The following is a 16,949-nucleotide window of genomic DNA, read 5'->3' as shown; positions in this document are numbered from 1 at the left end:
TATCTAACTCCCCCCACCGCTCCTGCCAAAACAAATGGCAACTTGAGAGCCAGCATTTCCTGGGATGCTACTTGATGTGGACACAGGTTAAAACACGTAAGCCACTGGCATTGGGAGGTTCACGGAACAGAGTCCAGATTCTAAGGCTGATCCCGGGACTTAGGTGCCATGTGACTTTGGGCAAGTCATATCTCTGGGTCTCAGTTTCTTCATCTGTTTAATGAAAGAATAAGATGAGATCAGTAGTTTTAAAATGGTTTTATACACAGAACCCCTCCCTGCCCTGTCTACCACCAGGGCTTTACTGAGCTCATCCTGTGTGCCAGGCGCTAGTAAGGAGAGAATGCCAGGAAAAGCCTCTGCCTCTTGAAGTGACCTCAGTGGGGCACAAATAAACAAATAGGCAAAAGTGCCAGGAAACAGCAAGTGCAAAGGTCCTGAGGCAGGAGCGAGCTTGGTGCATTTGAGGAACAGCCAGGTCCCCAGGGCAGGTAGAGCAGAGTGAGAGTGAGGTGGAAAATGGAGAGCATGAGGTTGGAGGGAGACACAAGGATGAGGACCCACGGAAAGGCAATGGGATTTTGTGCTCAGCGCTGGGGGGAAGCCATTTCTTTCTTCAAAGACAAAATGATATGAATGTCCTGTTTGCAAAAGAGAGAAAGGCTGGGCTGCTTCACCCAAAACAGTGGGATACTCCAACAACCTCGTAATTAATTGTGAGTTAATAAAGCAGAAGCTCCATCAGTTGTGGCCAAGCTCATCTCCCAGGCAGAGGGCCCCCCAGGAGGCGGAAGATGCCTCAGAGGCCCTGGAGAGCAAGGGGACCAGGCTGGTGCCACTGTTTCCATCTCGTGGCCGGGAGCCCTGAGAGGCGGCAGACAAACGCTGGCTGGGGAGCTCCAGCCGCTTCTTGCTCTGATGAAGGGTCAGCGAACTGTTTTAAAGAGTCAGGTGGTAAGTGTTTCAGGCTTTGACGGCCACACAGTCCATCAGGATCACTGCTGCCGTGGAAGGGCAGCCATGAATGGGCGTGGCTGTGTTCCAATAAAACTTTATTTACAAAAACAGGAGGCGGGCCGGATGGGCCCTCCAGCCACAGCTTGGTAACCTGCTCTGAAGGGTTCCTGCTGAATCCTGAGGTGCCCTCAGGCTCAGGAAAAAAGGTTTTGTCTCAGCAACACCAAGACTTTCATGGAGCAGGAAGACAGAACGATGGAACTAATTCACCAAGCCCTTAGGGAAAGGGGAGGGTGTGGGAAAGCCAGAGAAACAGGAAGGTACTAACTCCATTGCAGAAGCAATATACGGGCCTGTCATTCAAAATCTGCCTACAACCTCCATTCTAACCTTCGTTTTCATTAATGGTTTATCCTGTTAATTAAAACCTCACTCATTCACAGTTCCCCGGTGGCCACTCTCCATGTGCGAATCCCAGCTTTCGCTTTCTTAATTATCTCTTGCAAAGACTAATAGTTGTTTGGGTTTACACATATGAGCAGATGGTGGTGGGTGCTGGGGATCGTAATCAGGAGGAAAATTTGCCATGGTTGATCCAACGTGGAAGGGCAAACCGTGCCCGCCTTCACTGCCCACACCATTCAATAGCATCAGCACACTTCTTCTGCAAAGGGACAGACGGTAAATATTGTTGGCTTTGTGAACCAGGCCGTCTCCGTCACACCTTCTCAGTCCTGCCGCTGAATCGTGAAGCAGCCAGGGAGAGCACAGGCACACCGCAGAGATGTCGCGGGCTCAGTTCCAGACCACCACAATAAAGCGAGTCACGTGAAGTTTTTGGTGTCTTGGCGCATATAAAAGTTATGTTTACACTATACTGTAGTCTATGAAGTGTGCAATAGCATTGTGTCTAAAAAGACAATGCACATACCTTAATTAAAAATACTTCATTGCTAAAACATGCTACCCATCCTCTCAGCCTTTAGTAAGTCTTAATCTTTTTGCTGGTTGGAGGGTCTTGTAAAAGAATGTAATATCTGTGAAGTGTAAAAAGCAAAATGCAATAAAACGAGGTATGCCTGGATAGAAATGAATAGGAATGGCTGTGTTCAATAAAGCTTTATTTACAAACACGGGCAAGGGCAAGGGCCGTAGTTTGCCTACTCCTGTCAGAGAAGGGTGACTTGTACCTATAATTTAGGCTTCAAGCCACTATTCTTTTTTGAATTGCTATTTGAACTCTACCAATTGTCATCTAAGCTCATATAAACATAGAGGGAAGTTTGAGAAGAAATGCACCCAAGTTTGAGGGGCCGGCCCCAAGCCATGGGGGTTAACTCCAGTGCATTCTGCTTCAGCAGCTTGGGTTTACAGGTTCAGATCCCAGGCATGGACCTACACCACCCATCAGGCCATGCTGTGGTGGCATCCCACATACAAAATAGAGGATGACTGGTACAGATGTTAGATGTTAGCTCAGGGCAAACCTTCCTCAAAAAAAAAAAAAAAGAAGTGCACCCAAGTTCTAAACTATAGTCATGTCAGGGTGGTAACATCTGGGGGCATGATGGGAATCATAGCAAGCACGCACAGAACACTCACTCTGCGTCCTGCAGTGTCTGATGCACTTCATCCACATGCACGCATATTTGTACATCTGAGAGGTGCTGTCATTCCCCGTTTTATAAAAGCAGAAAATGAGGCACAAGAAGACTGGAATTCCTGTCTTGGCTCTGGGGCCACCTGCTGTGTGACAATGAGCAAGTCACCTAACACCCTAAAGATTCCATTTCTTTGTGGGTGAAATAGGTCCAGTATCTGCCCCCCACAGGGCTCCTATGAGGACCAGACGAGACCTCCAAGACGCTCTGGCTGCGCCGAGCTCTGCAGACAGGCTTCACTGGCCTGGCGTGTGCGACCATCCCACCCCGCGAGGGCCACTTACCCCAAGAATGTGCAGCAGGACGGCTCCGTGCTGTCGCTCCCTGTTGGAGAACAGGTCTGTGGGGAACTCGTGAATGGCTGGAAGACAAGAGGACACGCAGAGTGTCAGTTATCAGCGGGCCCCCTGGCGAGCCTCAGCTCAGGCCTGGGTGCCACCACAGGACTGCAGAGCCCACCCGGCTCTCAAGTGCCCAGGGAGGGGGCCAGCTACTTCTCCTCGGTCCAGGGCAGACCTGCACTCCGAGGAGGACATTGCTGGATACTGAACTATCCACAGATATTCTAGCACCTTCCAGTTGATCATGTTTTACATATCCCTTGCAATGAAAAAAAAAGTATGAAACACCTTGCATCCACTAGGATGGCTATAATCAAAAGACAGATAATAGTAAGTGTTGACAAGGATGAGGAGATACTGGAAACTTCATACACTGCTGGCGGGAACGTAAAACAGTGCAGCCACTTTGGAAAACAGTCTGGCGGTTCCTCAAAAGGTTAGACACAGACTCACCATATGACCCAGCGATTCTACTCCCAAGGATCTACCCAAGAGAAATGAACACGTATGTCCACACACAACTTGCACATGAACGTTCATGGCAGTATTATCCATAAAAGCTAAAATGTGGAAACAACCCCAACATCCACCAACTGATGAATGAATAAATAAAATGTGATATATCCATACAATTGAATATCATTTGACAATAAAAAGAAACGAAGTGCTGATACATGTTACAACGTGGGGGGACCTTGAAAACATTCTGCTAAGTGAGAAGATGCCAGTTACATATTGCATGATCCCATTAATAGAAAACGTTCAGCAGAGACAAATCTATGGAGACAGAGGCAGGTTAGTGGCTGCCCAGGGCTGGGGGTACGGAGGGATGGGGGATGACAGCTAAGGGGTGCAAGGTTTCTTTCTGGGGTAATGGAAATGTTCTAAAGTTGTTTCGGGGGACGCTTGCACCATTCTGAATACACTCAGAGCCACTGAATGGGTGAGTTGTACAGCATGTGAGCTATATCTCAATAAAACTGTTAGCAAAAAGAAGCACAAAAAAGTCAAAAGACCCTAAAGAGGAAAATCGGGGGATGGTTCTGTGCTTTGTCAAAGGATTCTGATCACATTCCCAGCAGAGACCTTCCCCAGTGGCTGCGACACACACTTGGTCCTGTTACGGACCCAATTCCTGCCAACGGTCAGGCTGAGGCTGGAGACGGTCGGCCCCGCTCAGGAGGGCAGGCTCCACATCACACTGCCAGGCTCAGATCCTGGCTCTGATCCCAGGCTGTGTCGACAGGGACACGTTCCTTAACCTCTTTGTGCCTCAGTTTCCTCACTGGTAAAACGGTGAGGCTGATTTTAATAACATGCCTTCCTTTTTTAAAGCATTTCAAACTTGTGGTAAGCTTCAAATCAGCCCTCCCAAGATTCTGGAATATTCTTCCTGCACCACTGCCAGGTCAGAATTGAGAAGCAGGCTCCATGAAAGGAAGAGAGGTATCCTTGTCCCCTCCCACTGCAGTCATTTCTGGCACGCACTCCCCCACCCCCAGAGCTCAGGGACAGGCGCTCTCCTGCAAGGTCCTTCCAGCTTATCCCCGGCCCACGAACCTCTTCTCTCAAGCTTTCCTCCCATCCATGATAGATCTGTCACTCCAGATGGGGAAGCCAAGACCCCAAAGAGGTCAAGTGACATCGGCAGGGTCAGGGATGGCAGTGCTGGTACCAGAAAAACTGCTCCCAGGTGAGCACTCTTTCAGAAGAGCTGCAGGGCACAGGGAGGATGACCAATGGGAGGTGAGGCTCGAGGTAAATCTTGGAGGAGGACCCAAGGCTGAGCAAGGGAGGGAATGAGGGCTGAGCGTGTCGGTCCTTGTCCCCGTATCCCCTGCACCCCTCAGGCCCATCAGGTGCAAGGTGTGCTTCCACCGGCATCTTGGGTCACTGAGCACCATGTCATAGGCCCTCCTTTGGCCCCAAGAATGCCCCTGCCAGGACGGGCACCACCACTCCTGTTATGGGCTCTCATCACCCTGGAGGGTGGGCAGCCCCGTGACGTGCAGAGCCCCCTGCATTGGGAATCAAGTACTCGGGGTTCAGGTATGATCCCTGACACCCTCAAGAGGTCTGAGTAACTGGTCTGCCTCTCAACGCCCAGAATGTTCATGGGTAATGGAGGAATAATGCCTTCTCTCTCCCCGATTTGACACAACCAACGGATAAGTACTTTGTTGTTAATGTCAGTTCTGCACATCCTGTCAGCTAGACCAGAAGCTTCCGGAAGGCAGGGATCCACCCTGCCCTGTAACGCATCCTCAGCGCCTCGGCCAGGCCTGGTACACAGTAAGTTCTCAACAGACCGTGTCAATCAATTGAAGAAACACTGATGAACACTAACAAAAATAACCATCTGTATCATCTCAACCTATTAGAACATTTTCATTATCCTTGCAAATGCTTTAAGCACCTTCAATGATACTTGGTTCATAGTGGGCACTCAATCAATGCTAGTTAAATAAGTTTCCAGGACAAAAATCCCTTCTCTGTAAATACAATTTGGCCCAAACTGAGAGTGGTGGTTTCTCCCTTCTACGGAAACTTTTCTGTTTTTCAACATCAGATTCTTCCAACAAGACCAGAAAACAGCAGCTCCCCAGACACCCAGAAAACGCTCCCACTTAAAAACAAGCAGCATTTAATGAAATATAGATTCTTTCCCTCTTTCTTTTTCCTTTTCCCGTAATCAAACTTCTTTAATAAAATTGCTACTCTCAGTTCAAGGGCATGGATCTGCCTCAAGGTTTGTCGGCTCAGAGATGGAGAATTAGAGAGAGGGAGACAGCATTCCTGCGGCCAGGATCTTGTTCCAGGAGCACAGAGCTGTCTGGGATCTTTCAGCGCAGATCAATGGACATTTCTGCCATGAAAATTCGAGGCAGTTCCTGATTCTTCAAACCAGTGTTTTGAGAGCCGGTAATTTATTCAATCCTGGGAATTCATTGAAAATTAGAATAAAATAATGCTGCCTTTCCGCTACAAGGACATACCTGCCTCCAGCAGGGAGGGGATGTGGATTATAAATGGCTTTGTCCTTGCTGGGAACAGACGTCTGCTGGTTCAGCCACAGTGCCTTGCTCTGCAACCCCACGTGTATGTCGGCGGGCAGCGGAGGGGAGCAGATGCCATCCACGGCCTTCATTTTGCCAGCAAAGACAGAGTTTAAGCAGCAGAGCTACCAGCTGCTAATGCCCCATTGCCCTCTGTGCCCACCCAAGTCTTCTGGACACGTCCTGAACCCATGAAGCAGGCACTGCAGCCATCGATGTCCCTGCTTTCCAGATGAGGTTCAAATGAGGCTCAAATAAGACTCAGTGCTTGCAGCCACATAAGCCAGGACTCACAGGGGGACCCTCTGATCCTCATCTAGGGTTAGGGACTTCCTCTAACACGGGTGGAAGTCACGCTGCACAGGAGATGGAAGACCCGGATCAGAGTCCTGGCTCAACTACCCACGAACTTGGGGGACCCTGGCAGAGTCATTTAACCTCTCTGTCCCTCAGTTTCTTCAGTAGCAATCCCAAGATTGCCAGGATCACAAAAGCTGCCACGCAAGGAGGTGAAATAGTTACCATTACCGTGTGTGGCACTCCCCGGTATGGATATTAAAGGCTGCAAGCTGGCAGATGACCGCCTCACCTCCCCAGGTGGCACGGGTAGCTGGGACCACTCCACTCCCCATTTCAAGAGTCAAATCCTCTAGGAACTGGCCTACAGGGGTACAGACCATGGAACATGCACAGCAGGAACTCTGTCCCTCCCACCTTTGTCACCAACAGCAACAACTCTAACCTGCAGCCAGCCCAAGCAGCTGCTCCGGACACCGCCTTTCGATGCCAAAGCCTTAGGTTTCAGGAGGTGCCTCTGCCCATTACTTATTACCTGCACTACCTCAGCAAGTTGCTTAGCATCTCAGGGGCTGTGACGTCTCACCCATCAATGGGGATCACAACAGAACCTGCCCATCAGGTTGCTGAAGGATTAAGTGATACAGACAATGCACGCACAGCACTCAGCCCAGATAAGCGGCCGGTCACTCTGAGGATGTTAATTTACAGACATCTCCCTTGACACAAGTTCTGTCTCCACTGTTCCAGAGGAGGAACCTTGCTTTGTGAAAGCAAAAGAGGAGACAAAACCAGCCGAGGGGGCAAGGAGTGAGTGAGATTCGACTGGCCACGTGAGGATCTGAATGCTGATGCAGTTCAACCCCAGCTTTCTGAGAAAAACTGCTCTCATGGGCTTGCTGGGATTGGAGGCCCCCAGGCCATGTCAAGGGCACGATGCTTGCGTGTCTGGGAGGAGCCAAGCCTGCCCTCGAATCCCCACCAGGGAGGAGGGAGGAATCAACAAGGCACACGCATTTGGCTTTCGAGGTCACGCTTAAGCTTTTAAGCTGCAGAAATCCGGGGACGGTGGGTGTGGGGAGAGGGGAGAGAGGTGTCTGCAGATGGAGCCGAGCTGAGAAACCAGGGATGACCCAGCCTTCTCCACATCCTGGCGTTGGGGGGAGGAGATGAAGGGAGGGAAAGCTGCCAATGACCCAGCAGCTACTCTCCACCCTGCTTTTAGGATTCTTTCCTTTGGACCTCGGTGCTCAGAATCAGCTTCTCCATCACTCTTGGTTCTGGACACATCCCCCGCCAGGGGTCTGTCTCCCTCCAGTCTGCTCACCCTCCATGGTGTGCAGGGCCAGGCGGTGCTGGAGGAGGGGTAGGGTAGGTCCTCTTTCCTGCCAGTTCCCTTCCTGAACAGCGGAGGGGAAACCGTAAGATCCCTGGGGACAAAAGCAGCTGCAATGCCCCCTCCCCATCACCAGCTACCGAGCTGTCCATCACCCTATAAAGGAGACCCCTAGGCACACTTGACCTTTTTTGTTGACACACACAGTTACATGGTAACACCATTTTAATTCAGAAACCCTGAATTAGTGTGGCCTTTTCAAGGCTGCACACTTCTGCCAGCATGGCTCTTTGTTCTCAAAATGTATTAATTTATCCAGCAAGTGTTTACTGAGCACCCACTCAGGAGGCGGTGGATTCTCTGGGAAAGGACAGATGAGATCCAGATGCATCCGTGAGCGTCCTCAAGCCCTCATGTTGGCTCTTCGTCTTGGAGGGTGATCTGACTTTAGGAGAAAGCCAAAGTTATTCAGACAGCGCGAGGTCATCAGGATGACATTGGTCCTGAAAGAGCACAAGTCAGGCACGAGGCTAGGTACCGAGCCCCCAGAGTGCACCCTTAAGGGGCTGGTGGGGGGGATGGACAAATAAACAGATGACCAGGAGACAGTGAGAAGCTTGCTGTGATGGTGAGCACCGAACCGAGCCAGGGGTTACTGACTTGGGGGAGGGGGCTGGGTGGGGCAGTGAGCCCACAGAGAGAGCAGGCCCACGTCAAGGTTTGAAGCCCTTTGATCTGCCCCGTCCGTCCTGAGAAGATCATTATTCCCCCTTTATTGATGAGGACATGGAGCTCTGAGAAGCTCTAGCATCCGCCTGCAGTCACACAATCACGGTTAGGCACAGGAGAAAGAAGAACCCTGGCTGGGGGCCAACCAATACCAGGCTCTTCTCATCTGAGTAGTTTAATCACAACAGGTGCACATCTCAGGAGCAAGGTCTCCTATCCAAGGAGCAGACTCTGTACCGCTGGAAGCTCCAAGGGCCATGCCGAGGAGTCTTGCTCTTGAAAGGAGGAACGCTCATGGTGTCTTGTAGGTCAGTTCCGCTTATGGTCCAGGACTTACCCATACAGAGGTCTAGTCTATTATTTCATGGATCCAGGGAAACCTGTCACTCATCTTCCTTGACCTCCTTGAGACATTTAATAAAACCAACCACTTCCTATTTATGTATGAATGAACGTATGTACGGTACACATGAATGAATGAATGAATGTACGTATTATCTATCTATCCACCCACGCACACACCTAGCAAAATCCATTCTTTGTGGCATGTACTTTTATGGGTTTTGAGAAACGCATAGAGTTGTGCATCCACCACCACACCCCTGAGACAGAATAGTTCCATCACCCCCAAATTCCCGTGTGCTGCCTTTTTGCAGTCAAACCCTCCCCTGCACCTCAACCCCTGGCCATCACGATGTGTTTGCTTTCCCTATAGATTGCCTTTTCAGAATGTCACATCAACGAATCATAGAATATGCAGTTTTTTTGGTTTGACTTCTTGCACTTAGCAAAATGCACGAGATTCACCCACGTTGTTTGTGCGATCCCACCCTCTGGCGATGTTCTCACTTCGTTTCTTTGACCCCACACTCCCCCCTGTGCAGTCTCCGTTAGAGCCCTCCTCTGTGGGACCCTGAAGGCTGGGGTTCTGGGGGCTTTGCCCTGAGCCCTCTTCTCCATGTACACACTCTCCCCGGGGGACCTGGTTTTGATTTTCTAATCCTTGTAGACTTCTCCCAAATCCCAATCTTTCCAAGCTCAAGAGCTGCCAACTGGACACCACTCCTTGGCCATCCTATAAGCATCTTTAACCTGTCCCCAGGGAATGGCCCACCATCCATGGCGGTCTGGCGCCATCCTTGATGACCTCCTCCTCCCTCATATCCCACGATGGGTGGACAGGCCAAGTGGTACTCAGCATCCATTTGAACTTCCTTCCATGAACCTTCCCATCAGAGACAGCAGATACAGATGTGCAGGCTGTGCCCTGCATGGTCACACGTACCAGCCCTACTTCCTGTCCTACGGCGCCTGGACTACCACGCAGCGGGTTCTGAATGAGAAGTAGGTGCTGCCAACCTGGAGGATTAGAGGGCAGAAAAAGGCAGAGATGTTCTTCCTCTGGCGACCAAGGTTACAGACACGCAGCGCTGAGAGGCTCCTGGCAACAGCATCCACTGCCTCATTCCCACATTAGATGGTTTTGAATTTGATCAATCGATTTCCAATCCTGCTCCTTTAGGCCTTCTTGCAATTTTGTAAACCCCTAATTCCCGGAATTAAATTCCTTTCTGTTTAAAATACTGAGAGTGGCTTTCACGCCCTGCACCGAGCACTAACTATACGTTCTATCCCCACTCTCAGCCAATCGTCCACAGGGTCCTGGCAACCTTACTTCCTAAACAGCTCTCAAGTCCATCCACCTCTTATCTCTACCCCCTGCACCATCTCTCACTGGACCGCTGGACCACTGTGCCAGCCTCCTAACCTGTCTCCCCACGTCCATTCTCAATCTGTGTCCTTTCTGTTTTTCACATGGCGACCAGACAAGCTTTTCCACATGCACTTATGGTTCTGACCTCTTCAATGGCTTTCAATTACTCTTAGGATAAATGCCCCAAACCCTGACAAGGCCTTCAAGGCCCCTCACAGCCTGGCTCTGACAATTTCTCCAGTCTCGTGATGCCACCTTCTCTGCCACGCCTGCTCTGCACCGGCTGCACTGGTCAAGCCTGTGAGCTGCCAGGTCCTGGCACGAGATGTTGAGTGAAGGAGTACTTGGCCTCCACTTCCCTTCTGACACCAACCCTAGAGCCACTAGAATGAGAAGGTCATCCAGGAGCCAGTCTGGCTGGTCCTCCTTTCTCAGCTCCAGGCTTCCGAAGCTGCTGCCTGGATGCTGAAGCGTGACCCTTCTCGGAGGGGACGTGTTTGACGGAGACGTGCTGGCGTTCGATGTTGATCTTTCTCCAAGCTTTCAATTAGCCGATTTCTCTTTAGGGAATAAACTGTGAATTGCATGTTTCAAAAAGAAAAAAATTGCCTCAAAACATGCCATTCTCTTTGCTTTCTACCCTGGTTAAAAATAACCCCACCTTCGAAGGCCTGACGTCTATTCTGAAACTATGAAAGCTAGTCTGGAAGGCCGGGAAGTAATTTACATAGCTCCAAATTTCTATCATTTCCACTTACATGTTTCAGAAACCACACAAGTGACAGAAACCAAAAGCCAAAAAATCGTGATTTTCCCCAGTTCCATGGTTTAAAATAACTTAGCTAAAAATTCATACCTTTCATGGGCAACAGTTGGAATGTCTAGGTTTTATATCATCGTCCTCATGTCCCAAACAGGAGTAAAAATAATTAGATTAAATCATTGGCTTAGCCAGCATGAAAAGGAGTTAAAAATCCTCTCTCTCTTCCAGTACATTCCAAAAGAGATTAAGCACCACGAAAAATAAAAATATGATTGGAAGATCCGGCAGAAAGATTGCTCTCTCCGGGAGCAACCACTGTGGCATTTTATGGCTGGAAGAGTTCCCAGATGCCACGTGGCCCAGTTGTTTTGCACCAGGAGGGGGCACAGGCCGATCAAGATCACTCGGGCAACATTTTCTAAGCCATCCTCACCATCCCCACCTCTCTCCCTGCCCTGATGCTGGACATCCTTGTCCCACCCATTGAGAGCCACTTAAACCTCTCATTTTAAGGGACAGGCAGACCACTGAAGTCCAGAGGGGTCAAGTGCTTTATTCAGCATCACAGCTAGTTAGCAACAGAATAAGAGCCTGAACATGCAGACAATGGCCAGACCACATAGGACAACAGAACCCTGCCCCATGACCTCTGCAGCAGCTGGTCCAGGAGGCCCAGCCACAACAGGCCCAAAGCCACAGGAATGGCCCAGAAAGGTCAGGGCTTGGTTAATGAGGGCCAGCTTCCCCACTGTTTGTCCCCACCTCCAACTTAAGACCAGCCAGAGAAAACTGTGCTCCCTGTAATGGATTGAATAGTGTTCCCCCAAATTCATGTCACCAGGACCCTTAGAATGTGACTTTATTGGAAAATAAGGTGTATTAGTCAGCTCGCACTGCCATGACAAAATACCACAGATTGGGTGGCTCAAAAAACAGACATTTATTTTCTCACAGTTTTGGAGGCTGGACGGCCACAAAATCAAGGTGCCAGCAGGGCTGGTGTCCGGTGAGGACTTTCTTCCCGGCTTGTAGACGGTTGCCTGCTGGCCGGGTCCTCACACAGCCTTGCCTCTGCGTGCACAGCCTCCCGGCATCTCCTCCTCCTCTTATCAGCACACCAATCTTATTGCGTTAGGGCCCCACCTTCGCGACCTCATTTAACCTTAATTATCTCCCTAAAGACCATCATTTTGGGAGTTAGGGCTTCAAACACATGGATTTGAGGGGACACAATTCAGTCCATAAGGTCTTTGCAGATGTCATTATAACTAGTTAAGATGAGGTCATACTGGATTAGGGTAGGCCCTACATCCAATGACTGGTGTCCTTATAAGAAGACGACCGTGTGATGACAAATGTAGAGACTGGAGTGATGCAGCTACAAGCCAAGGAGCACTGAAGATTGCCGCAGCCACCAGAAGCCAGGAGAGAGGCAAGGAACAGATTCTCCCCAGATCCTCCAGGAGGAGCCAACCTGGCCGTTACCTTGATTTCAGACTTCCGTCCTCCAGATCTCTGGGAGAACACATATCACTCAGTTTGTGGTAATTTGTCACAGCCCTAGGAAACGAATACACTCCCCAAGCAATGACGTGAAATGTCCCGATTCTAGGTAGCGCCCCCAGCTCCCGTGCCAACAACCTCCCACCAGGCACACCTGAGCCCGCCCCTCTTCCCCACGCCCCTGCCCGCCTCCGAGTCTCTGCCACACCCCAGCGAGGGTGGCCGCCGGCCTCGCTGCAGTCAACCCTGAGAGGAATCGGAGACTCGCTCTCACGTGGATGGCATTTCCACAACTGCTCACCGTTAGTCGCGTCTGTACGTCCTTCTCCCACACCAGGTCGAGTGCTCTCAGAGCGCCGTAGGGACAATTTGTTCATCTTTGCCTTGCCCCCACCTACCAGATGGCATCCAGCTGGAAGATTCGACAGAGAACGCACACACGATCTCTGACGTGACTTAGTAACCAAGACTCCTTCACAACACAACCAAACTCTGAGCCACTCACCAACGGGCGTCACACAGCGCTACTGTGTTCATCCAAAGGATAGTCATTATGAAGATAAACCACGTCTCTTTGGGAAAATAGGTGCATTTTTTTAGCATAATATCATGTTTTACGTACAAAACATAAATAGAAAATACATTACCAAGTTTACCACGTGCCAAGCACTCTAAGTACTTCACACACAGTATTTCACTTAATCCTCACAATGAGCCTGTGAAATAGTATCATTAGCCCCATTTTACACATAGGAAAACTAGGGCACAGAGAGGTTAAGTAATCTGCCCAAAGCCACACAGTAAGTAAGGGGCAGAGCGGAGACTGAACCCGGGTCATTCAGCTCTGCCAAGCACTTGACTGTAAGCGAAGAGCCAGAAGGTGTTTCTTCTCTTTGACACAACAATTCATCACTTGGCATTTGTTCTAAGGGTGCCATTCAAAATATGGGGCAAGAAGCCACAAGCGTGAAGATGGTCATTACATCTAACGGTAAAACACTGCAAGTCGCTCATCGCCTAGTAACAGGGAAATGGCTAAAGTATTTGCCAAACTTCCATCAGTCCTTCCATGAAAACGTACTGGCACCTACCACGTCCAGCACGGCTCGACACACTGGGACTACGTCAGTGAACAAGACAGGCCCAGGCCCCTGCCCTTGTCGCACATTTCAGATAGAGTATGATCGAAAATGGTGGTTAAGGACATTGGATATGGAAAAAATCTAATAAATGAGAAAAGCAACACACAAGATCACTTCTGGTTAGTTCACAGCTATGAGCCAATAAACAAATGAAAAGAACTGGAAAGAAACACACCCAAACCACGACGGCGGGTGTAGCAGGCAGAGGGACCTTAAATCGACCCCCTCCATCGCTCCCCTTCCGGACGCTCTGCACCGTGGTTTATGCTGTTTTTACAGTAAATTTGTTTAAGTCCATTTACTATGATTTCTCAGTGAAGACTGAAGCTTAAAAACATGGTGCATGAAAAGACTCTAGCCCGAAAGAGGACAAACGGCCAGACGCCATTGATGGCGCCCAAGCACAGCCAACAAGAAGCTCAGAGACAGAAGTCAGAACCTCTGTGGCTGATTAGACAAAGGCACGAGGCACTTTCTGGGGTTATGGCAATGTTCTAGGTCTTGATGGGGTCGTAGTTACATGGTCAAATCCATTTGTCAAAACTCACACTGTGCACTTAAAAATCTGCCTTTTATTATATTTAAGCTATACGTCAGTAAGGAGAGATTCATCGAACTTTCCACAATGTAGGAAAGGGGACCACATTTATTTCCACTGACAAACTGTAGAGCTCTCCACTGGTTTCCTTGTCGTCCTCACGGCACGGATGGAAGAGGAACAAGCACCTGGCTTCACGCACATGAAAATGGCACACGTCAGCCACCGCCGTGCCTCCCCTGGTGGAGACTGTGGGACAGGGCTGGATCTGGCCCTCGCTGTGCTTGAAGGCAAGCTTATCTCAGAGGTTGGAAGCCTGGGAAGCGGCAGGGGCTCGCCTGTCGTGACCCCTCCTCAGGTGAGTTCATCACAATAGGCACCCTGCATCACTGTCGCCTGAGCCATCTCACCATCATCGATGTCAAGAACAGAACCCACCTTCCTCGGGGGCCAGGCCCCACACTCTTCCTGTGTGTTCTCAGCCAGCAAAAGCGGGTGCGAGACTTAACTTGGGCCATGTGTTAATGTGAGTTGTCTAATCAACCTGCAGACACAATGATTCATTGTCTGGCTAGATCACACAGCCACAGTGTGAGCAAAGTCCCCAGGACAATCCCCTGTGCTGAGCGCTCATAAGAATGGGCTGTTTGTGCTGTGCATCGCTGAGGTCTCTGACAAATAAAAATGGCAAGCAATAGGATATATTGGAGTATATGAGGAAGCCATTTGGCATAAACCTAATTCGGCCTGACCTTGTCTTTCCAAAAGGGCCTGACTGAGGCCGTTGAGCATGCATTGTATATCTGCTTTAGAGATTCCCTATGGCAAGAGCAAAGGCCCTTGAGATAAAGGTGCAACTTCCCTCCCCCTCCCAACGCTGGTGTCTCCTTAAGGATTAAGCATCTTTCCTTAGGCTAGAAACTGATTGCTGCGCTCACCTGTTACCACCCAGCTCGAGACAATAGACTTGCCTCCTGCTACGCCCTCTGAGATAGCAGACCCACTCCCTGCTGTGTCCATCAAGCGCTGTGCCGACAGGGCAATCTTGTGACTATTGTGGGAGGGACATTTCAATCACATGTGAAACACCCTCTTTGAGGGTATATAACCACCCTATGTACCCCCGCTTCTTTGGAGTGCTCTGTTCCTTTGTGGAAAGACTCTCCCGGGTTATAATCCTAAGATTTAAGCTCAGAATAAACTCACCCAAATTTTCATTTATAGATTGGTTATGGATTATTTTCGTCGACATCTCCCTGGCACTCACATCAGAGGCTGGCACGTGCGTTTGTTTCCTGGGGCTGCTGTAACAGAGCGCCACACATGAGGGGGCTTAAACCACAGAAACTCATTCTCTCACAGTTCTGGAGGCTGCAAGTCTGAAATCAAGGTGTCGGAAGGGCTGGTTCCTTCCAGAGACTCAGGGAGCATCTGTCCCACGCCTCTCTCCCAGCTTCTGGCGACAGCCGGCAATGCTTGCATTCCTTGACTTGCCGACCACATCACTCCACTCTCTGCCTCCACCATCACATGGCCTCCTCACAAAGACACCAGTCATCAGATTCAGGGCCCACCCTACTCCACTGTTGACTCATCTTCACTAAGCACGTCTGCAAAGACCCTATTTCCAAATAAAGTCACAGTCAAGATAGCGGGGTTAGAACTTCAACACATCTTTTGGGGGACCCAACTCAACCCACAACAGTGCTCACATTTGTTGACTAGATGAACCCTTGCTCCATGGACCACAGGCACAGAGAACAGCTCCGCGTTAGCGAGCTCTTCAGAAACACCAGGCAGCAGTGAGCATTAGGTCTTCCACATGCTCTGATTTGCCCAGGACAGTCCTGATTCTCACCTGCTGTCCAGTACAATTAACAGTGTCGCCTTCACTCTCGAAAGTGTCCCAGTTTGGATGATAAATTTCATGGCCACTCCACTCATTAGGAGTTCAATGCCCTTGAGTAAAAGTTAATACCAATTAGCCAAGTGAGTTCAAATTAACCCACGTCGACACGCCAGGAAAGACCTCCATTGTCCCCAGCGTGGACACTTGATACTTCCTCATCCTAGACAGCTTCCAGCTCATCAAGGCGAGAGAACGCTCGGGGAAAGGCAGACGCTGGAACACGGTGCGTGGGCTCAGGAATGTGTCCTCCCCAAGGACACTCAAAGCTAAGGGAGGGTGGACGATTCACCAAGAGCAAGTGGTCCAGGCTCCCCACGAACCAGCAAGGGACCAGGAGGAAGGCTGGAATGGCCCCACCCTTTATCTCTGACACGCTCTGGTCCTGAGGTCAGGGCCAGGCTGCATGCTGGATGTGATGGTTAATTTTATGTGCCAACTTGGCTAGGCTGTAGTACCCAGTTATTTAAGCAAACACGAATCGAGGTGTTGCTGTGAAGGTATTCTGTAGATGAGCTTAACATCCACCATCAGCTGACTTTAAGTAAAGGAGATTGCCCTTGATAACGTGGGTGGGCCTCATCCAATCCGTTGAAGGCCTTACCTGCAAAAACGGGGGTTTCCTGATGAAGAAATTCTGCCTCAAGACCACAGCATCAGCTCCTGCCCCAGAGTTTCCAGCCTGCCCTACAGATTTCAGACTTTCCAGCCCCCATAATCACGAACTAACTCCTTGAAATAAATCTCTTTATGGATATATATACTCACATATATAGGGTGTGTGCATATATGTGCACACAGGCACGCACCTCCTACTGGTTCTGTTTCTCTAGAGAACCCTGACTGATCCACTGGACCTCGGCAAACTGGGCTTGGGATGTGAAGGAGGAGGAGCCACTCCGGCCCCCGGAGGAGGCAGAACCAGGAAGCCGGGTCGACGGAGGGACAAGCGCATAGAAGCTCGTGGAAGGACCCGACAGGCTGCTAGCACCGCTTGATAACCCAC

At 50.0% G+C, this 16,949-nt stretch overlaps 1 protein-coding gene across 5 annotated transcripts in view; it reads right to left on the bottom strand.

The window, feature by feature from the left end:
- The window catches only part of SLC24A4 (solute carrier family 24 member 4), a 156,657-nt gene that overhangs the window by 60,743 nt on the left and 78,965 nt on the right, over positions 1-16,949 (bottom strand). For all 5 annotated transcript variants that reach the window (XM_014832090.3, XM_014832091.3, XM_070514213.1 and 2 more), the window contains one exon: positions 2,903-2,979. In XM_014832090.3, coding sequence (XP_014687576.2) covers positions 2,903-2,979 — 77 coding nt within the window. The remainder of the gene's footprint in view (positions 1-2,902; positions 2,980-16,949) is intronic.

This window comes from Equus asinus, chromosome 7, assembly GCF_041296235.1.
Source record: "Equus asinus isolate D_3611 breed Donkey chromosome 7, EquAss-T2T_v2, whole genome shotgun sequence".
Lineage (NCBI taxonomy): Eukaryota > Metazoa > Chordata > Mammalia > Perissodactyla > Equidae > Equus > Equus asinus.
The sequence above is the reverse complement of the archived record's forward strand: the minus strand, read 5'-3'. Positions and strand labels throughout refer to the sequence as shown.